The sequence below is a fragment of the Tinamus guttatus genome, unplaced genomic scaffold, assembly GCF_059628265.1.
Source record: "Tinamus guttatus ecotype Peru unplaced genomic scaffold, ASM5962826v1 Tinamus_guttatus_pri_ptg000052l, whole genome shotgun sequence".
Classification (NCBI taxonomy): Eukaryota; Metazoa; Chordata; class Aves; order Tinamiformes; family Tinamidae; genus Tinamus; species Tinamus guttatus.
In genome coordinates, this window is record NW_028288586.1 from 5,109,548 (window position 1) to 5,132,563 (window position 23,016).

Consider the following 23,016-nt stretch of genomic DNA (forward strand, 5'->3'; position numbering starts at 1 on the left):
GTGAGGTAACTTGGCTTTCTTTTTGTGAAAGAGAGGGCTAGTTTCTGTACTTGCTGTCTTAGAGTATATATAACAAAATATGTAGGATATTTTTGTTCAGGTTAACTTATATTTAGAAAAAAAGTCGATGCTATGGGCTATATTTCATTTTTGGCCAGAAATATATTATTTTTTGGCCTCTGTATATAGCTTGTCTTTTCAGTGTTTTGGGTACCAGAAGGATATTGCTATTATCAAGAGCAGGAATTATGGAAACAATGCCTTCCTGTCGCCAGCTTCGCTGACATGGCAAAATGAAGGGAAGCTAAATTCTTCCTGGAGGTGGAACCTGGCGTCTTACTGGGGACCCTTGTGACACCTGTGTCACTCTACTCACTCACACTGGGCAGTTCTACACACTGGAAGATTATGATATGAGCACATTTAGATGAAGTATTAAAAGAGCTTCAGGATGTAATTTGTAATAATTAGCATCAGCTAGGGTAGCATCAGGTGCTTGTTTAAATGCCTTGTGTTTTAAGCAAGCCGCTCATTAAATGCGGTGACGTGACACCTCGCCCCAGTAGAGCTCTGATTTGGTTTGTTTCCCTCGTAGCCATCCCAGTGCTGTCCTTCATTCACTTTTAAAAATTCACTGACCGCGAGTTGTGCATAATTTTTTTTCTTGTTTCAAGTACAGTGAACAACAGATCTTCCGCTCACACACTTCCCTCTCTGTTCTGCTCTGCCCTGTCTAGCTTCCCTTGTGCCACACGCACTCCTTAATGACCCTTTTCTTGTGTGTTTTTTTTTTTTTTTTTGACAGAGATGGTGCTTTGAATGGTCTCCGTGAGAAGTTTCTGTATCACTCTGAAGCAGGAACACAGTCTCGAATAAAAGGTCTGGAGGCAGCGGTGTTTTCCTGGCAAGAAAGTTACCCTCCCAAGTGAATGTATTGACGACTTCTAGCCTTGGTGGAGCCGATCTCTCTACCTCAGGTTTTATGAATACTGCTAGCAATGGCTGTGGGACTCTGTCTGCTGCTGCTGCTCTTTTGTGGAAGTACTATGTCCGAGGTTCAGCCTATATACAAACCGCCCCCTGGGACTTTGGATTTCGGATTTGTACCTGCCAAGACGTATGATACAGGTGTATACCATGAACCTGGACCGATAGGAATTTTGTTTAAAATAGTCCATGCTTTTCTTTATTTAGTGCAACCCAATTCTTTTCCTCAAGGTAAGTGGATACATTTTAGGTTTTCTTTTTTTATATGGATTTACTGCCAAAGTGTTCATCCTGGTGTAGATAACAAGATCACAGTTTAGAAGTAAATGATATAGAGGGCTTTGCTAGTGGCATGTGATGTAGCCTGTGGAGAACCACATAAAACAATATTTTTTTTGAATCAGTGTAGGGGAGGAGGTTATGGTAGAAGTTTGACATGACGTTTCCTATATATCTCAGAAGCTGTTATTGATGCTTTTAAGGCATTTTTTGACTGAAGTTTTTTCTTACACATAGGGTAAGAGTAAAGCATAAATTGCTTTGCAATTAATGTTGAATCGTTAAATCCAGAGTAGGTAGTTCTGTGACTTTCATGTTGTGCAGTGTGATAAGCATTCAAGCTCTTATGTTATTATGAGATTTAGCCTAGGAAGGCTCACGGACACCTAGCAATTTAAATTAAATGTGATTTGTTTATGTATCTCTGCATATACGGTCAAGTCATACATAAAGTCAGTTACAAAATACAGCCGCATGTGGCTGCTTGTTCCTTTGTGACCTGAAGGTTAAGACTACATTAAGAATGCCTTAAGGCTGCATTTTTTAAGGGTACTTTCTCATTGCTTTTCTGCTAAGTTGGCTGCTGTTCTCAATGAAAGGTTATTATCTTAAAGAAATGTGTGTGCTTTTTGAGGCTGGGTTTATGGAAAGATGCTTTAGAAGAATTCTGTGTTCGTGCGTTTGGTGCCTGAACTGATTTAACTATTCAGCATGCCTTTAGCTTCATTTAGCCATTAAAAGGAAATGCAAATGTATTTGTGTATTATTAGCATTTAAAAGCATGCTGAGATGAATTTTTAATTAAATCTAAGAATGACATTGTTTTGTTACTGATCCGTTCTGGAGTCTTAGCTGTAGCTGTATACAAAAGATGGCTATGTTATTTTGTAGCACATTTTTTTCAATTATAATTGAAAACTTTGATCTTTCTAAGAAACAGCTTTTAAAAATTTCTTCAGTTGCATACATGTATGATACCTGTAAAAAATATTTGCTTTTATTTTGTCTTTTTTTTAGTAGCTGTAGAAGGATGAAGTCAAATGAACTTGAATGAATTAAAGTTATATTTAGACAAATGCTCAGAGTCCCAGGTGCTACCCCGGAGAGCATAAACCTGACCTGTTTCCTGCAGGGTCCTCTGCATTCAACTCTCAGAAAGGGGCATTTCTTCTGCCAAAGCCCCTCCTCTTCCCCTGAATATTTTAGTCTCCCATGCGCAAGAATACCTGAATTCAGTTAAATGCCATATGTGTCTTGACAGTAACAGGAATTTGTTCTATAAATTAGTATGTAAATTACAATACTACACGGCCTAAGCCTATAAATAATAGAGTATGAAGTTTACAAGTCGAACTGTAGTTCTCTGGCACCACTTGTATGAGTTCTGCAACAAGTAGTAGATGTTTGTAAAATCCACCACAGAAGGAAAAGGAGAGATCCCAAAGTGAATCACTTGTTGTTAACGTGCAAGTTCTGAACATCTCACACTTCTCTTCTTCCCGCTAGATATGTTACAAATCAGTTATTTTTAGAAGTTTAGCTTCCAGTGTTTGCATTGAGTGAAGTCCTTTTCTCATGCCCCTACTTAACTCTCTGCAAAACACAGATTTGAGGGATCGTGTAGGTTTGAGTCATACCATTTAATTGGTTAATCCCTCTAATCTCTTTTGCCATATGCTGTTCTATTTTCACATTCAGTGTGTTAATGGTGTAGTTACATATTTGAAATGTTTTTAAACTCTATTTCAGTTAACAGTTTATTTTGCTCCGGAGATGAAAACAAAGATAAACACAAATGTGTGTGGATCTTTATGCCAGCCCCGTCAATATTTCTAGCTCAAATGTTTGTCATTCCAATTAGTCTGGTGCTTCAGAAGAGTTAACTGCAGGCTGATGCCCCAGTGTATGTGTACATAAGCGTAATGTAGAAGAGAGATGATTCACCTGCAGGATTTGTCATCAATCATTTCTACTTTGATCTTAGTAGTTTCATGTTCTTTTTTTTTTTTCCCTAATACTAGTGACTATTTGAAGTTTGATTTTTGAGTTTACTGTTAGTGCTGTTAGCTCGGGGGAGCAGGGGAGGAAATGTGACAGGATTGCCAAATTGCGTGTGGACCTTCGTGCGTTTCCAACACACTTTTGTGGTTGCAGCAGTGGTCAGATGAAGCTGATGTGTTACCAGTGCCAGTGTTGCAGTCCGTCAGGCCTGAGCAAGGAGGGAAGAAAGCTGGTGCAAGCTTTAGATGTTACGGTAAGGCAGAATAGGAGGTACATCAGAGTCTTTGGGAAACATGCTTTTAAAAGTATTTGCATGCTGGCAAATCTGAAGAGTTACTTAAACGCTTTATTGGCTACCTGCAAATTTAATGGTGCTGTATTTTCCAGGTTGGTTGTACCGCTCAGCTAAAAGGCTGTCTAACAAAGCAAATTGTCAGTTTTTCTCTTTCCCTGTTCAGAATTTGAATAAGTCGAGACTGAAATTAATTAAGGAAGCCAAGTCCGTGCCTGGCTGTGGCATGGCATGTGCCACCTCTTGCTGTGGGCATGGGCATGGTTGGCACGATGGATCCTCTGAGTACCTTAGTCTGGCTTTGCCTCTCCTGCTGTGGAAAAGCTCAGTAGCCCACTCAAATGTGTTGCAGGACAATCTTGTTGCTGATGTTAAAATGCAAGAATCCTTATTTCAGCTCCTGCTTTCTGTTTCGGAAGCAAGGGCTCGGAGCACCCTGCTCCTGCTGAAGCAGGAATAACATTTCAACATAACAATGAGGTGCTGAGTGCAGGCCCTTCCTGGCCAAACCACGGTATAGAGAGCTACGTGTACTCCTCATCTGGGAATAAGAACAAGAAACTATTATTTTTAGGCCTGAGCTACACTTCTCAATTCTTTCGTGCTTCCTGCATCTCAGTTGTTGAATAGTTTGAGTATAACTGAACTTCAGAGCTTGACTTTTTTATGCAAGCCCTGTCTCTGGCTGCTTAGTTTCTCCTTTCGCCTCACCAGGAATATTGGAAACATACCATGGCCAGTTTTTCAAATAACCTGCAAATTGTAGAGTTTAGCCTTTTAATCTTTTCTTCCCTGTCTTTGAAATTTCTATCTCATGTGAGTGTATTGAGCAATTAAAACACTTTAATCATAAGAAGGTGGTTATTTTCACATAACTTTATTTTCCGTATAATTTTCTACAGCTTGCCTACCAAAAAAGCACCCATGCAAACTCAAGGTGTGAGTTTCAGCGCTGTTAGAGGCTGTGTGTAGCTGGAAGCACTGGTGTCATTTGGGTAGAACTGGGCTAAGTGGGGGACTTGCAGGGCTCCTTTATTTGGTGGTATGATATATGCAGTGAAGGAAATGCCTTGTGTCTGAGGATGGAAAATACTTTGGAAAATTGAGGAGCAGGAGGATACAAGATAAACGGGTGCCTTTATCTGCTTGAACTTAAAGAATTAATGTTTAATAAAACCATTGCTTGCTTCCTGCCAGGAAGCTGAGAGATGCTGTACCTGAGGATGCCCATATGGAAGCAGGGAACGCATCTGAAAACATTTCTGAAGCAGATGTGAGCTCTGCTGTGATGCTTTTGTACTTCCTGTGCATCAGAAGCATCATTCCTTTCTCCCCTGGTATTCCCAACTGCAGAGGGATCTAACAGATTGCTTGTCAAAGGGAGTTCTTTGTGGACAGGGATGGGAGGGTTGTACAAACTCTCTACTAACGACCATGACAGAAGAGCGGAATTGTAGAGAGTAAGGCTTCTCTGATGTCTTCCTGCCCACGTCTTCTGATTTATGTAAACAAGGATTCTGTTTTCGTGACAGATATCCACAGTATGCTTTTTTTTTTTTTTTTTAATCAGTGTATAGCATGGCTGGGTTGCCTGAAGATCTTATCTTGCACTATGCACACACGTGGGCTCTTCTCTCCATGATATCCTCAGAGCTATCCAAGATTTCTTTTAATATTGCCTGTCAGTTGCACCTAGGAGAGCAAAGGGGCCTCGGCAACAAACCAAGCTTTGCCTTTCAGATGCCAGTGCACCCATCATGCACCCATCACAGTCTGCGAATGCACCGAGTGAAGAACATCATTCTTGGTGTCCATGGCCTTGTTAACAAAACTGTGAGCAGCCAGTCTGCAGCACTGAAGGTGCAGCAGCTTCTTCAGGACTTCCAGAGCATGTCTGCAGCACCTCGTGTAGCTGGAAATGGGCTGGAGCAGGTTTCTTACCAATTGGAGTCTCTGGTAGTGTATTTCATGTGTGAGTCTCTTGAAAGTTATCTCCGTTGCAGACACTTTGTGGGCCTCCAGACCTCTCAGCTGAGGCTCCCAGTTTTCCTGGTTTGGCAGTGGTGCCCGCTCTCGTGTCTGTTCTCCTGCTCCCTTTAATTGCTACAAGCTTATCTAGCCACAGGGTTGAGTTTAATTCTCTTTTTAGTAGCTTGTGGTTCATAGAGCTGACATCGGCAGTGGGGGAATGTCCTTGTGCTTGCAGAGGTGACGTTTTCAAACGTCTCTAAGGGACTTCTCAATTCCTTAGATTTTTTGGTCATTATGTACCTGTTATGCAGCATTTTGAATGAATTATGTGAGATACTGTATTGTCTGCTGTTGGAAAAGGAGGGGTCATTTGATTTTCTTTCTTCCCTGTCACAGTTACCTTTATCTCTATAATTAATAGGACTAGCCTAGCCTTCTAGGCTTTTTAAAAATTATTTTTCATCTGCCAAGTTGTAAAGTTGTAATCTAAAAAACAACAAACTCCTAATTATTGTTCAGTGATGGATTTTTACTCTGATGCCAGCCAAAGTAACATGAAATTGATGAATCCTTGCCATAAGTCTTGTTTCTGCAGTTCCCGTAGTGAATATACTTGGTTAGATTTAAAATTACTAGAATTATACATTTCTCTTCTTTCCTCTCCTTTTTTTCTTCTCAATTTTCCTTTCATGTACTGCTGCTTTTAAGCTGTTTTGTGTAACAGATGTGAACAAGTTGCATGTTTTTCAAAATGTGTATTTACTATTCAAAGGTTACTCAGCAAAATAAATCTACAAGTATGATAATTTTCTTTTAACACTACCAAATCTTTTCATATTTATCTTAAACCTTTGAGTATGTAGTCTTCTTTTTCCACAAGTTTTTTTTTCTTATTAAAAGGGAAATTCGCTGTCACAGATACCAGCTGTTCTAGTTTAATCTGATTAATTTATCAGTATATGCATCCTAGAGAAAGGTAGCCAGTTACCTAGGAGAAAAATTTGCTTTGATAGTGTTTTTTTTTATTTTTTTCCATTTTGCAAATACCTGTCTTCTCACCTAAAGAGTTCCATGATTATGTCCTGTATTGTGTCTTGGTCAGAATCTTTCTTTTCTCTGAAAATACACCAAGTTATTTTTGAGAGCTTTAAGCTGTACAGGGGGTCATTTTACAAATAAAATGTATTGCTTCAGATGTTTGAGTTGGCTCAAAGGTGCCTGGGTATACGTGTACAGAACAAATATAAGCTTGAAGAGCAGCAGCACTGGGTGATTTTTTAGAAGGTCTCATCAGGGAAATTTTTTCATTACCTTAGTCCTGTGCCTTGCTATGCAGTGTATATTGAAAAGTTTTTACTCATTGGCTGAAAATACACACACTGGTCAGATTTTATACAGGGAAGGTAACTTTGACCTTGACACCTGCTTGGAGACAAGGGAGCATTTCCTAATGCAGAGGTGCTGTCTTCTGAACGAAGCAGCAATGTGCATGCCGTAGTTATCAAACGTAGGTGGAAAATGCAAAAATTGAAGAACACAGCACTACAATTCTGCAAAATCACAGTTAAGTTGTCAGAAAGCCAGTTGCAGAGGTAAATAACAGCCAGCAGCAGCAGGGCTTCCATGTGTTTCTCCCAGTTATCTGCATTTATATTTCCATAGGCTCAGCTTATGGAATATGAAGATAGTAATTTTGTGCTTTTCTCATTTTACAGGGAACTTCTTGGGGAAAAAACTAAGGGCAGGAAATTTGAACTGTAAGGAAAACACTGTTATTCATGCAGCTAAATATTTATTACTTTGATCAAAGTTGTAAGTGCAGTCTGTCTACACCACGATGAAGAAATTGCTCAGTCTGTAAGTGTGCTAAGCCAGACAAGCATGTACAGTGTCCAAGCTAAATCTTTGCCCTTAATCTGTTGTAAATCCTTACCAGATGGTGGCCTAGGGGGTACTTTAGGTACCTACAACAAACAAAAACCAACAGCAAGGAATAGCTGCAGGGGCATAAACAGTGAGCTGCAGAAGTTTCAGCATCTTAAAAACATGACAGAATGCAGTTTCAGTGTGCAGTGCATCTTCAAAGCTTTCTACTTGACTTTGTGTTTGCATGATATATGCAAATTTATTGCAGACTCCTAAGCAGAGATTTTTTTTTCTGAAGGCAGCTCTCTTTTTGTTCTTTTTTTCCCAATACTTCAACAAGAACAAAACTTTCTTTGTAGCAAAAAAGAACCAGAATGTCCCTGCAAAGCTTGTTTTCAAAGGAGAGATCTTTCTTGCTAGGTATCCCATAGCAATCAATGTTTTGGCTATTTCTTTTTCTTTGAATCTCTTTCTGGCCTGGCACTTTCATGTTTTGTCTTCACACTGATGGAAGGCAGGGAAGTGCCTGAATAGAAAATGGGACTACAGTACTGAAGCAATAAACCCATTCTTGAGTAGCTGCAGTTTTCTGTAGAAGATGCACTTTTATCTTTTTCATCTTCATGTCTAATAACCTCAAGGAAGCTAAATTTATAAAACTTCCATTCTTTCAGCTGCAGTTTTGGAAAATTAGGGAGCTATTTGTATGTGTGAAAGAAGTTAATTCATCGCTACCATTATCTGATCCACTGCTGTATAATTTCTTCATTGGATTGATGATATTTTCTCTTAGGAGGGTTAATTTTGTGTCCCTGCTACTGCCCTGATCGCTTGGCGGTGGTTGCTGCTCCACTATTTCACATCCAGTAGCTGCACAGCACTTAGCTCCCTACTCTTCGATTGAAGTGCACCCTGTTTAGATGACTGCTACAGTTTCCTATCATGCTCATCACCTTGTCCTGCTTCATTTTGCAGCTCAATCCCTCTCTCTCATTACCCCTCTTTGCACCCAGTATAACCTAGAACTCATTTCTAGGCAGTCTTCTAGCTCGTCCTTTCAATTACAAATAAAGCAGTGCATGCTCCAGATGGCTGTGACCTCAAATGCACTTAGCTTGCAGTTGCCTCTTGTCCTGCTTTGTGTGTTGCTGGAGCTGGAGGCAGGACCATGGTGTTCTAGGATAAGCTGGGAATGTAGAGTATTTCTCTTGCTTTTAATCACACTATAACTAGAGAAAGAGTCAGTGAGATTGGAAGATGGGCATGTTGGGGAAAGGATACAGCACAGGAAAGGCAGAAGAGTCCGACAGGGGAGATTGCAGTACCAGATGGGTAGTAAAAGTGCTTCAGCAGTTTAGTGTGCATTTGTGGTATTTAACCTCCATTTGGGCAAGTTCTCGCGGTCTTTGTTAGGATAAGAGGTTTTGGAGCCTCTTGTGCCTGTCAGCAGGGAAGAAACATTGCCAGGCTCCTCTTTTTCCCCTTAGACAAAGGAATGGCTGAAGGGTTGAGATTTTGGGGTGTGTGCGCATGGAGTTCAAGCATTTCTTCAGTGCAGATGGATAAATGTGCAGTTGAACAAATAATTTTCTTCTGCCATCTCCGTAGTATAAACAAGACCTGAGACTCACCTGAGACCGCCGGAGACAAAGCTCTGGAGAGGGGCCAAAGAAGCTGAGGCAGTTTGATATTTCTGATGACTCGGGTTAGAAAAAATGAGAATTGCATAGAGAGAAACGCTTTCCTCAACATTTTGGCAAACTATCCAAGAAGGCTGTTTTTCTTCTTAGTCTGGGGACTATTTATGTCCCCAGTCTGCCTGAAGGAGACCTTGTAAAGAAGGGGCTGGGGTCAAATACTGTTATGTATGTAAGAAGGAGATGGCATTAAAATGATTATTAACTTACATGTATCATTTATATAATTCTCTACTGCTGTTACAAAGGTCTCCATGCGGTATGAGTTAAATGCTTCGGTCCTGGCAGTTACTGGTTTGCTTGAAGGGTTTTATAATAAAGGCCTAATATGTTGTATTATGCATAAAAGGATAAATTAATTTCAGTTATAGTTTGAATAATATAGGAGTTGCACTGTGACTGAACTGGCTCAGTGGAATTGTTTGAGTGAAGATCAAGCATAGCATTCCCAAAGGTTTTATTCCAACTGTTTTCCTGTCACCTAGATTTGGAAAGCTTTCTTGGCAGAAGATTTCTGTAAGTGACTTATGTTGGTACTTAATAACCAGATGGCTTATTTTAAAATCTCTAATTATTGTTACTATCCCTTTCTGTAGAGAGGTTCTAAGAAGGAAGTCTAGTGGTAACCTCATTTTTTTTGTCTGAGTAGTACAGTATGGAGTACAGTACAGTATTTGCATGATGCTCATGCTATCCAGCAGTTGCTGATTATGTTTTCTTAACAGGAGCTCCTCAGGGAGGTGCTTAAAATTTTTCCACAAATTGCATTGGTAAATTAACAGTTCATCTGGCTAGTTAGGTTTACCAGGGCAGATGGCATTTTGCATGTGTGATGCGAGCAGGAAGGAGGCAGAGTAAAGCAGTAATGTAATTAGCTTTGTAAATGAGTCTCACAAGGTAAATCTCTTTAACCCTAGTGATAAAACGTGCTCGGTGCTAAAGCCTGGGATTAGTGGTGCTCTGAAACAATGTGTGCAGCTGGCCAACCGCTGATTCGAGAAATAATCCAGTTAATTTGGAAATAGAGGACACCACTCTTAGCCTACACCTGCCCAGCCTTTTTATATTTGAAAGGGAAATTGGCCTCAAGGTGTCAAAATTGGCCACGAGGTACTCTGCCAGGGGCTGAACTAAGTAATCTTAGTTCAAGTTTAAATAGAAACTTATTTTAATACTGGAGCTGTTCTAGTTAGGGAAGAACAGAGGTGCATAAAAGCAAGCCAAGATCGCAGGGAGAGGAGTGGATTAAACACTAGTCAAGGTGTCTCCTCGCTTGCACGGTGTTCAGCACAAGATGTTCCCCCGCCTAACCCTTGCACTCTGCTGTAGGAAATACACTTACTACTAATGCATATAAACTGTAGGTGGGAGATTCTTACTGCAGCAAAATCTGTGAGGTGTGTTTGTGCTTAAAAAGGGTGTGGGCAGGAACTGAAGATAAGCTTCAGTAGAACTTTCCCAAATTTTTATGGGAGTATATCTGACTTCCGCATTGCATGATTTCATTTCATTTGAAATTAACTAACTGGGAATGTTTCTAATGTGGTTGATACTGAGGGCTACTGAAATGATAAATTAATTACAAAGAATGGGGGACTTGACTGCTCATTGTGTGTGCTGCCTGTGAGGGGAAAAAATTGCAAAGTGTCACAGTATTTCTAAAAATCCCTATGAAGTAATATTAGTAGTAAATCTTTATTTGGCAAGGAAAATGCACATTATGAAAGCTGAGGAGAAACGGACTATGTTACAGTGGTCACAGTGCTGTGTACTATAAGAACCTCTCTTTCTCACATGTGCAGTACCTAATTCATGTAATCCAAGAGGGAACATTCAGTATATATTTTCAGACTTTCATCATTAGTATACACTGAAAGGTGCTTTAGTTTGTGCTGAATAGGCTTTAGACCTCTGAAATTCAGAAAACATAGAATACGCTCTTTTCTGCATCGGTTTGTCATAGCATATTCAGATCAATTCTGTCACCAACTGGCTAGCTCTAAATAATGAAAGGATTTAAATAAAAAAAATCTGGGAATCGGGAACATTCAGAGAAATGTACGTATATTACAAGTAATCGGAGCTGCTTTTTAAAGTATTAGTTATTCTCCTTGGATATATTCCATACATGTCCAACCTACTGTAGGTGACCCTGCTGTGAGCTGCATGGTTGACTAGATGATCTCTGGAGGTCGTTGATTCTGTGACTCTGAGTAGTTTTACACTTCTGCACATATACAGAGGTCCACTTTTGTATATGTATGTTTTTGTATATATTTACACATATATTTAAATTATATAAAATTTCTTTGTCTTCTATTTTCATTTTATTGTATGCCAGGAGACAGACACAAACAAGAAGAGCTCTGAAAGCTCTGAATCTTTATTCATCAGGAAAGACTCAATTCATAAGAACAGCAAATGTATTAAAGTTTTTGTTAATAACAACAATTAGCTTTCTTACTGACCTTTTGGCAATGTTTTCACTTCCTTATTAAATAATTTATTTTTAATTAAAAAGCATAATTTTAGAATAATTCTAGAATAATTTGGAAGTTCGGCTTTTCCTTAGCTTCTGGACAGCCAGCACCAGTGTGTGACCATCCTCACGCAGCAGGTGAGTGCCTGCTGGTGCAGCTGGGGATCTCAGAATTCCTCTGTCCCATTAACTTTTGATTTAAATTTGTAGAAATCTTTCTCTAGTGAGTCTTCTGCAGGATATTGTTATACGCTGCTAAGTGGTTGGATGAATACATAAAAACAGAGGGCCTTTTTAGCCCCTTTGGTATTGTTAAAAGACATATAGCTGCAGAGATAATGCATTGTATTATGTTTCCTATGCACCCAGTGTATCTTAAACTTATTCCTTTGGGAGGTATGTAGATTTAAACAAATAGAAGAGAGAAATTTCAGTTCTGCTGAAGAAATTGCTTTGAACAGTTGGTACAAATTACATTTTTTAAGTTTGTCCTGCACTGCCTCATTTGACTCCCTTCTTTGCTGCCGAACTCCCCTGAGAAATACACATGCGAGATACCATGGGCTTCCTCTGCCCTCAGTACTACCTCGATCAGGTGTATATTGGCCTTGAGCTTGTGTGCCCTTTCATTCAGTGATCTCCTAGTGTTCAAGGTTAGTAGTACTTCAAAGTATTTGCAAGGATTGTCATTCTTCTGTTCTTACAGAATGGCTATTTTACGTATGCTTTAGTCTGATTTCTGTTAGTGAGGGATTCAGCCTCATCTTCTAGCACATGTATAGTGTTCCTAAGCTGAGGTTGCATCACTACAGAGAGTACTTCGCCATCTACTGTTGGCATCTTTTCTGTATCTTGTAGTTCACATCCTTTTTACTGGTGACTTGTGGCTTGACAGCTCTGTGATGTGCTAGCAGGTAACTTCAGGCTTCCTCAAAGAAGTCCTGTGGCATGCGGAGAATGAAGTGATCGGGCAGTGGCGCTGCTAAGTCCAGCTCTGTGTGATCATGGGCGGGCAGGGGGCAGAGTGCTCCCACACAACTGCCGCTCTCCGCCACGGGGAGGTGGGAGGCTCGGTCAGTGATCTCTCCCAGGCGTTGCCTCGTGGGCGCAGCCGAGGATGGAGCGGGCTCAGAGCTGCCGCTGCCCCCGCTGTGGCAGAGGGTTTGGCGTTGCCAGCATTGCTGTCAGTGTGAACGGATCCTCAAACTGGGATCCGTTCTTTGCAGCTCCTGGGATTTACTGGAAGAAACAAGTATGGTGACATGATGTTTGTAATGTTAAGTGGCACTGTTTGTGACGAGCCACTACTTTATCTTTTGGTGGTGGTGTCTGTACTATGTCTATATTGTGAATGAGGTAGAAAAGAGCATGGTGGAGGGAGCTGTGTTCGTAGTAATCTTGGGCTTCCTGATTTGTTTGGCCCTGTTCCATATACTCATGCAAGATCTGTTGGCCCCTCTGAGAGCATAAGCTTGCTTGATAAGAAGAGAAATTAGGGTAATATTGGAAAGATAATGACCTTCTCGCTTGTACCATTCAGTCCAGAAGTCACCGCTAGTATATAATTTAATGCCTGTGCTTAGTCATAAACATGATGAGGCAAAACTGCTACCGAGATCTGTCCAGGTGATTTGATAAGCTGATGATGAACTTTTTAACAATAATGCTTAAGATGCAGAGCTTGACCTCGAAAAAACCTTCACCACGTTTTCAATGGGAACTGACTTATTGATACCAGATGGTTGACTTCTAGGTTTCTCATAAAATAAACAATTGATTGGAAAATGTTGGTACTTAAGTTTATGGAAACACCAATGTACTTGCCTATCCTGTTGATGTTCATTATTAATTTCATCTTGCCTAATTAAGGGTAGGTTTCAGACCAGTCTCTCTCCTCAGGTTTTCTAATCTATATTGTTTAAAACTCTGGAATCTTCTTGCTTATTTTCAGATCTCATCAGAAAACTAGCACAGCAGAAGTTTGGGAATACACAGAGTGATTATCAAAAGGTAAATTCTTTATATATGTTTGCATAAAATAACAGAATTCATGACTTTTCTTTTTTCCTTGAAGTACCAAATAGTATTTTAAACCTAATACCACTAAATGCAAGAATGAAATTTGTGAATAACAAGTTTGATGGTTTTATATAAAACTTGGGATCAAAACCTTTATAGAATAACAAAAGAAATTTCCTAAGTCAGTCTAAAGGATCTCTGTGCATGATTAAAACTCCATTATAAATTCCAGCTGTAATTTGAGTGTAATGTAGTGTGTTGCACAAAGATTGAAGGCTCTTTGTGCTGAAAAATACTGCTTTTATGTAAAATTGCTTAAGAGAGAAACATTATTGCTTAGTTCTCATGTGGGTTTCTGCTGTTGCCCTCAAAAAGCTGTATTCATATGCTTGTTCTGATGTCTTTTAAAACTGAACTTTCATAGCCTGCTATCAAGTGTATTTTTTATTTTAGGTAGTGCACAAATTCATATCCAGTACATTTTCCATTCCCTCTTTAGGTTCGTGATTATCCTGTAACAATTGAAATTTTCAGGATATCTGGTAGCAGGAAAAAGCAGAATCTAGCATGGATCTAATTTTGCAGAATCTAGCATGGATCTAATTTTAGGGCATTCTCAAGGACTATATGCCATCCTTCAGGCAATGTCACTGGTCGAGGTCCTGTGGTAGGAACATTAAGCAGTACCAAATGATGGGCGAGTTGCTTGGTGTGAGCTATTTGCTTGCAATCCCTCCCATGTGCTGTGCACGTCAGGCAGGCGATTGTGGAATTTGTAGAAGCTTTTGCCTTGGGTCAGGATGACCTGAATAGTTTTGGGCTTTGAAAGCGGATGGCCTTGGGCTACCATGTCCTTCTGATAACGAGCCTATAACTTCTGTAGTCTGATGTCTTCTTTGTGACAACCAGTGCCTGATTCTTGTCCTCATGCTGCATCAAGACTTCCTAATCGTGCATGCTAGTTTGTTGAGGCTTTGTGATAGTTTGTGTGGGATGGAGGATAAGTTGCTTGGTAGAGTCTTCAGACAAAACTATTAGACCATGTAACCTGTCCATTAGTGTGCGTATAATACTCTAGTAACCAGTACAAAAGTCATGGGAACTTTGAGACTGATGAAAGCATTATTTCCGTGCAGAAAAAGCACTTGGTAAACTAGCGTATGAATGTAGAGTGATAAATACCATATTGGCAGTACTTAAGAAGAAAAATGGCAGGCCATATGCAAGTCTGAGTTCTTGCATGAATACAATGCAAACCTTCAAATTTGAAAAAACAAAATAAGTTAGAACAAATAGTGTGTTAGTCTGCAGCATCAGCGAGAGGTGTGCGTAAAGAGATGAGTATGGTTGTAGAGGTAAGTGTAGTTGCAAATGTATCAGGGGATTTCTGTAATGAATAAGGAAATAAAAATGTCCCTGAAGGGTGCTGGTAAGTAACTGGAAAAGTGATATGTGGTTTTGATAGCTCAGATTCAGAAATAATGAACCCAAACCAGGACATGTTCAGGGAATATCTATTAGGATAAGTTTGGAAATAAAGATTTTGAGAGGATACTAGAAGAGTTTGCTTAGCTTATCTTAAAAATAGAAGAGGGGATTTGCTTACTCATATACGTGGAAACAAAACACCAGGAAGAAAGGACAGCTATTTGGGCACAAAATGGAAAGGAAAAGGCCAAAACAGGCCGTGTGTAATTACATGTCAGAGGAGTAGACTCACTAATGCCCTTACTACTAGGAACAGCCCTTCAGTAGCGAGAACAATAAATTTAACTGTGTTTAATATTTATGTTAAATGTCTGCTGTCATTTCTTCTTTTCCTTTTACCTATTTGTAGGGTTGTGCAAGTGACCCAAGAGATTTTTCAGGTATAGAAATCTGCCAGGATGAGGTAGCAGATGGGTGCAGCTGCTGTGTACCCTCCAAGGCAGACAACTCGCTGCTGGCACATGTGCTTGCTTAAAACAGTCAGAATCGTACTATGTTGGTACTGTATTTTTAAATGAGAATATTTGTTTTTCTCTCATAAAAGTATGATACCAAATGTGGTTTTTTTTTTGAATGTCTGAAGTATATCATGCAGTAGAAGTTTCGTGAAGACGTGTGATACTTGAGAAGAATATTGCCTAAAATGTGTTAAAACTGATTCACATACATTGACACTTCAGACTTTGGGTGGAAGCTTCTCCCTAGTCTTTTCGCTAGTCTCTTTCCCTTTTCTTGTGCATAGGGAAGTTGTTATGAGGTGTGAACTTGGCATTAGAGATGAATGATAAAAATACAGTAAATTCTATTTTTACTGTGAAAGCAAATGAGGGGAAAAAGGGAAAATGTTTTTTAAACTGATGAGAAATCAGTTAGGAATCTGCTAAGTAGACTACTTAGGTCTTTCTAGAATGTCTTTTTTACTTTTGAAAATTTAAAATAACCCCCTTTGTAATTTCTTAAAAGCATAAGTGAATTTTGTACGCAATGTGTTCTGCTGTGTATTCCCAAACTGCTTTTGGAACTGCTCTTCCTTCTTATGCTAAAATGGAATTAGAATTAAAGTTAGTTGGAAACAGTTATAATGGAACAGTTGTCAGGTGGATTTCATAAAGAAATTATTAAACTGCAAAGAAATACAATCTCTAGCCTTCTCTTTTGTAAGATGTTTTGGGAATTTTAAGAGACAGATTTTCAGCGTAGAAATAATTGGTCTTTTGTTGCTTTAAAATGGAAATATTTATGTTGGACAAATCCTAGATTACTTTTGCTTAGCAAGCAAACCAGAAATTCTCTGCTATGTATTTTATTGTGAATAATTTTCTTTACTTAGCAGTGCTTTTATGCATTATTTTACTTTAGTAGGTTTTTTTATTTATTTTAATTATTATTATTTCTGTGTTTGTAATTGTTTCAGTTATGATTAATTATTCATTCCTCTCATGATTTGTTTTTGTGCATGCTGCCTGTGCATTGTACACATTCTCCATCTGTTTTGACTTCCACAGCCAGAAAATGTTGTCCTGACTCTACAGGTAATGTCTTAAGGTGTATCTGATAGATGTATAGCTTTGAGGGAGGAAAAAAAAAATCAATGTACACTACTGCTATTAAAACATCCATAACTGTGTTTAATGTTGTTTTAAATAATGTTTTTTTTTAAACCTTAAAACCTATTTTACCCTATTTTAAAATATGTGCTGCCAAAAAAAAATTCTTAACTAGAAAAGAAAATAAGAATATTCTTTGTGGTTACTCTGTAATTCTTTTGTAAAATCTAGCCAAATTCTTCTACCAAAGCATCTTAATTCCTGCCCTTCAGAAGGGTTAAGAGTTATTAACCAGCAGTTAATGGTAATAATAAAATGTGGTTTCACCCTAGAGTTGGTAATTAGGTCAGAAATTTGCAGCTCTGCTAATGGTAATGAGGAATTGTGAGGAAGGGGGTCAGGAAAGCTGGAAACTCTGCCAGCACAACCTGTGCTCCAGCAAAGTTTCCCTTCACTGTGTGCGATGTCTCTACCCAAAAGCGACTAAACCATTCCCACTGCCGAGGGGCACTGATGTGGTCAGGCCTGCTTGTGTTTGGGAGGCTCGCTGGAAACAGATGTGATAGATTTGTGGTCCAGGAAGTCAAATGTGTTCAGTTTTAACCCACTTCAGTTGCATCAATTTGCATTTGTTTCCTTTGAGTGTGTTTCTCTCTTAGAATTCAATCCTGTAGCTTACCTGTCTAATAACACTAGTTAAATACTTGTTAGCTATCACTATCTTCAATGTTATCTATCTTTTCTTTATTATTGAAAAAACACCAAGTCCATAATCTCAGTAACTTAGTCGATGCTTTAGTCTTTTTAATTATTTCTTCTATATTGATCGCAATTGCTCTGCGATATCTGCTATTACCACTATTTTTGTCTGAATTACAGGCCATCTACTATGAAATCGGTTTTATAGTCTCCGCAGCCTTGGGACTGCTATTTATTTTGTTACTGCCTCTTGTGGGACTTTGCTTCTGTATGTGTCGTTGCTGTGACAACTGTGGTGGGGAGATGCATCAAAGACAGAAGAAAAATGCTGACTGTCAGAGGAGCTGTTTTGCAACATTTCTTTTTGTTGCTTCCTTAATAATAAGGCAAGTGTAATAAAGAGAACAATTCTAAGCTTCATACAGTGATAATTTGTTACATGATAAATGTTTAATTTACTGTATTTTTTCTGTAAGTGCAAAAATTATTTTTAGACTAATATATATGCTTATAAAAGAAAATACAAAATACAGCTGCAATATGAAAGCGCTGCTACTTTTGTTGTCCAGTGACCATTTTATACTCACTTGAGAGACTTTTAGATGTGAAATATGAAACATTATTAAACTAGATTTCAGCAAACGAGGCTTTGGCCAGTATTGAAATGGCAATTACAGATTGTTCTGTTAAACTCATGAACAGAAGATACTGTGTTTTGTGTTCAATTACCACTCCACACTGTATTTAGGGTACAAGCTACTATTTTGTTCTTGATAGTGTAGTGGTGGTGAGAAAAGCAATTCTGTGTGACCTCCTTGTGCATTTGTTTGTCCTTCAGACTTTCTCGTATGTTCAAAATAAGGAGTTTTCTTTTCGGCATAGATTGCATTGGTTAAACCTGCTGTTTAAACTCGCTGTAGATCACTTGAGTTTGGAGACATTTTTGCACTGGTAGGTTTAAGAGCACACCGTGTTCTGTCCTGGGTCTATAATGGGCGATTTGTTCCTCACACTCTGTAGTTTCACTCAGCTACCATGGCTCAAGGCAGTGCTCCTGCTGTTTTATCCACACCACTGGATTTTGTTCCATTTTTCCATTGAAGGTTTTGAAATATATTGTTTGCTTTTAGTTTAGTGGGGGTTTTTTCCCCCTATTTAGGTCAACTTTTTTGGTTTTTCACCTATTATTCTTATTTTGTGATTATTCTCCAGCAAAACATTTTCTTTTGATCTGCAGCATATGTATGAATGTTCAGTCAAGTGAGACTTGCAGTTACTCATTTCACTGTAACCCAGGCATTGTTTTTTGACTACTTGCTGTCATGGCAAATTGAAGCCTGCCTTATGCTCAAATGCAGACCATGCTAATATCAAATATAGGATCATGCCTTTCTCTCTAACCATAGCTAACAAACATCTCTCCAAAGGAGTCTGAAGACTAGGAAGCTGAATGGTATAGCTGGTAATAGATATGTCCCTTGTAATGACAGGACAAAAGTTCTTCCACGTACAGTAGTGCCTCAAAGAAAGCAAGTCATATACCTGTCAGCATCCTGAAGCTGAAGGTAGTTCACAGAACCTGCTAGGTATCTTTCTACATCATGTTTTAGGATACTACCTTCTGGTCATAATTGGTGATGTTTGTAGACATCATCTGTTAGTGGAGAGATTAAGACATTCTCTTTCGTGTTGGTCTCTCTAACTGTCAGCTATTCCTGTGCAGATGCATCTTTCCAAATCATAAATGGGAGATCCGTGATCTTTTCCCTAGCACATGCCTGGGAAGGACTAGGAAAATTGCATCTTGAGCTCATCCTTTTTTGTGTAAGGCACCTAGAAGGAGTATAAGCCTTTTTACCAGAAGGAGTTGGCCTGAGCCCTACCTGCAGCTTTCCACAAACAGAGATAATCTCATACGACTTTCCACCTAAGTCACTAATGCTGCAAGTGCTGTGCCAGGCAGGGCAGGACTTGGCACCTCTCGTGTTGCTGATACTGGCCCGAGCGAGGCAGGTCTGCTCTGTGCTGACGTGATCCAGGACTCGGCTGCCCTTCCGAGGTCGTCCTTCCCAAGGGAGGAGAAGGTGCTGTGCCCTGATCTGCTTCAACCCATGGTACCTCGCTTGTTGCTGCTATGAAATGCAAAGGGACAGTCTAGTTAGTAGCCATTGCTTCAGCCAAAAAAAAAAAAAAAGAGACAACCTGAAAGTTTCTTGTAACTGTTTCTCCCCATGATAAAGCTATTACTAGAGGAAAGGCTGAGCTTGCACTCACTTGTGCGTATAGCACATATCTCTTGAAGACTGTACTTAAAGAGAATGGCCTACTTTCCTGTGATCCAGTATGCAAGTTCACACTGAAATGTATATACTGTTAATGTAGATTTTGGGAGATTTTTAGTTAGTAGAATATGATTTCACTTTTTCACTGATAAATTGCTATGGTTATTTGTGTAAGTTCTTATTATTAAGTGGATTAGAAAGATGTGTAAAGGTGACAGCTTAAAAAGTTCACCCTAAATCTGCTTTCTGAAGGAATAAGATAATTGCTAAGTTAGGGAAACAGGTCAACAGTAATTATGTATGTGATTGTTTGTCTTAAAGGAAATAGGTCTTAAGCATGTATTTTTTTGCAAGTGTATTTGTGTGTTGTGTATTTCTTGTAATTAACAGTTCTGGTGTAGGAATATTGTTTTCGTGCAAAGTAGGCTTCAGTTGCTAAAAAGCACAGGATGTAAATACATTCTACCTAAGTTCTCTCCATATCAAATCATCCTGTTTAGCTAAATTTATTATTAAAACAATTATGTACTTTGCTTCAAAGGCTCACTGATTTTATTTCTTAGTCTGCTACAAGCTTAGGAAAATGCCCATTTTCTCTGGGGAAGAAATGTAACTTTAATTCTTCTGCCTCGTGAAGCAAGGGAGGGGCATTTTTGGTTTTTAAGAAACTGTACACTGCAATACCAGATATGATACTGCTCACACTAAGTGTCTTTGCTTTTAGGTGGAAAGCACACAGTCAGTTTTCTGTCCTTCCAAGTGAGCCTGTGTTGGAAGTTCATTTTTGAAGTTATGGATATTACTATGAAGTGCCTATTAGCTAGGGAAGCTGTGTCTGAAGGAAAAGAAATTATATTTGGTGTCTTGAAAGTCCGCATTCAGGCTTTATAGAAGGTCTGTTGAGTGTTGTTGAGAATCTGGGAACCAACATCAGTTAAAGGAATTGATGGAAAGATTTGTACAGAAAGCTCTGATCTGTTATTTTTCTAAATTCATTTTTCTAGGAGCAAGGAGAGTGGCATTTCCCAGTATATAAATCTGTTTAGTGTTTATATACTGTGATCTGAAATTTTCGCCAGCATAGCAAAGCAAAAAACTTGGTTTTCTTCCCCATGGCCCCCTGCAACTGGCTCAGTAAAATTTACATCAGATTGTGAAAGAATCACAAGAATGTGAAAATGTAATATCTGACTCCTGGGGAGACTACTTCTCTCATCTGTTGTAGGAGAGACATGTCCTTTTCAGTCCTGATTTATTCCTTTCTCCTTTCAACCGCTTATTGAGTGTTGAATTGGAGCTCAATTATATAATGAATAGAATTTTCCTCTCTGATGTTGGGTATTTTAGCTGTATTCGGATTATAGGCACTCTTGTTTGGAGTGCACTGTCCGTTTAAAGCATCTCCCCTATCTTGTTTCCTCCCACCCCTCCCATTTAGCAGACTAAAGAGAAAAATGATCATGCTCAAATCTTACAAAGTACTGTTTTGTTGGTTGGAATTGACCTTTCTGGTCAGACAGCATAACATTGAAAAGATATAAAAACACTGACTGTCCAAAGAACAAAGATGTTACTATGAACTCAGGCCCCAGAGTGATATGCGGATGTTTGCTTTTCTTGATAGTTTGAACTACTTTTTTTTTTTCCCCACTGAATAAAAAAAAAATTAAAAAGATTTTCTTTGCCTACCTTGATAGAAAAAATGTTTTCAAAACAATTGCCCTCACTGAAGGCTGAAAAGAAATAATATATTATGTGTGTCCAGAACGCGGACAGCTCGCGGACAGCTTATCTACGTTAAAATTTGCTCACTTTCTTGGAGTTTTTTGAAGTTCTGTAGATGATGATTATGGTTCCCTAAGGCATGTTTGGCCTTAATGGACACAACTTTGTTGTCGGTTAGGTAAATAGTGAGAAAGGTGGCTGCTGGTGCCCCTTCTTTTGACAGCGACTTCTGGGAAAGTGTGTGATAGACTGTTTTAAGGATACAGTTGTGAAATTTTTGTTTGAGAAACCATCTTTTGACGCCACACTCTGCCATCCTGTCCTGAGTTCTTTAGGAGATGGAGAAAAGTGTTAGTGAAGCAATTCCAATGTTTCCTATCAAATTCCTATCCAGCAATTAGATTCCAGATCTAATGGACAAGTAGCTTAGTGTGTCCTCATCTTCTGTATCATGCTGTGAAATCAGACCTCTTCTGTGGACAGCACTTAGCAGAGTAGCAAAGATTTTTGTACTTGAGATTGGTCTTACCAGGAGGACAAGTCTCTGCCTTGTTTGGGGAAGGTAAGGGTGGGGAAAACTGTCAAAATAAAGGCAAGGTTAGTTTTTACATCAGGCTGTTAACTCATCTTTTGCTAGGATATTCCTACCAAGCGATCATAGTTACCCATCTGCTCTCCACCCTTGCGTTTCTAATTAGCGTGGCTATACGATGGGTTCCTGTAAACCCACGTCCTTGGAGCAAGGATTATGCTTACTGTGTGTATTTTGTCAAGTAGGGAGCCTAGTATGGGTTTTCTAAGTGCTCAGCAATTTAAATACCAGTTCTTAGGTCTTCTTTACCCCCAATGAGCAAAGTTGGTCAGTTTGGGAAGAGTAGGGCACCATTTGTGTTGATGGTCCACTCCCTTGTCCTGATGTTCAGATGGCCAAAGTGAGCTTTTCAGGATACTGCCTTTCTTGCTCCTGATTTTGTACTGATTTACTATACTGCAAAGTAAGAGGCCAAACCCACGTGACCTCCAGAAGCCGCCTCTAACACAGCGCCTGTGCCCTCCCTGTGGCGTTTCCTGCTGCAGGCTGCTCCTGCACGGGGTGAGGGCTGCTGGTCTGAGCATGGTTTGGGTTCAACCCGTTCAACGGGTTTGTGTTCAGCCTCCTTTAAGGTTGTTTCCTGAGCGTTCCTACCCGAAGCTGCTGTGGTGATCCTCCCGTACCTCTATCTGTGGAAGTTTGTATCCAACTGGAGGCTTAGCTGTTGAGAAAGTGAGATGTATAAAGACAAAAGTTCATCCTTCTATTTATCCTTTTTCCCCCCTAAACTGAATGAAGAAACATCATATGTGCAGGGAGCTTTGGAAAACTTCTCATGGGCTTCTAATTACCCTTCTACCTAACGCCTGTGCAAATCTACCCTGTTAGGATTAGAATGATGCAGTGGGAATGATCAAACAGAAAATTATTTCCAGCAGTGCTCCTTGGCAGTCTGTCTTGCTTTCTACCTTTCTGGTTTGCTATTGGGAAATGTTTTTGTATTTTTAGAATCAGTAGGGACTATTAGTGTCCTCTTAAAAGATGTATGTAACTCTGTAAATGAATGGGGCCATTTTCACTAAATGTTGCTGGCATTTTTGGATGTAAATCATTCCTTTCCGGAGTTATTTAATGAGTGTCTCATGTAGATAT

At 39.3% G+C, this 23,016-nt stretch overlaps 1 protein-coding gene across 1 annotated transcript in view; it reads left to right on the forward strand.

Annotated features, from left to right (window-relative positions):
* Positions 1 to 986: 986 nt before the first annotated feature.
* The window catches only part of PROM1 (prominin 1), a 49,863-nt gene continuing 27,833 nt past the window's right edge, over positions 987 to 23,016 (forward strand). Inside the window, exons 1-4 of the mRNA XM_088539986.1 lie at positions 987 to 1,218; positions 13,524 to 13,582; positions 16,585 to 16,611; positions 17,506 to 17,711. Of these exons, the coding sequence (XP_088396112.1) occupies positions 999 to 1,218; positions 13,524 to 13,582; positions 16,585 to 16,611; positions 17,506 to 17,711 (512 nt within the window). The 5' untranslated portion in view covers positions 987 to 998. The remainder of the gene's footprint in view (positions 1,219 to 13,523; positions 13,583 to 16,584; positions 16,612 to 17,505; positions 17,712 to 23,016) is intronic.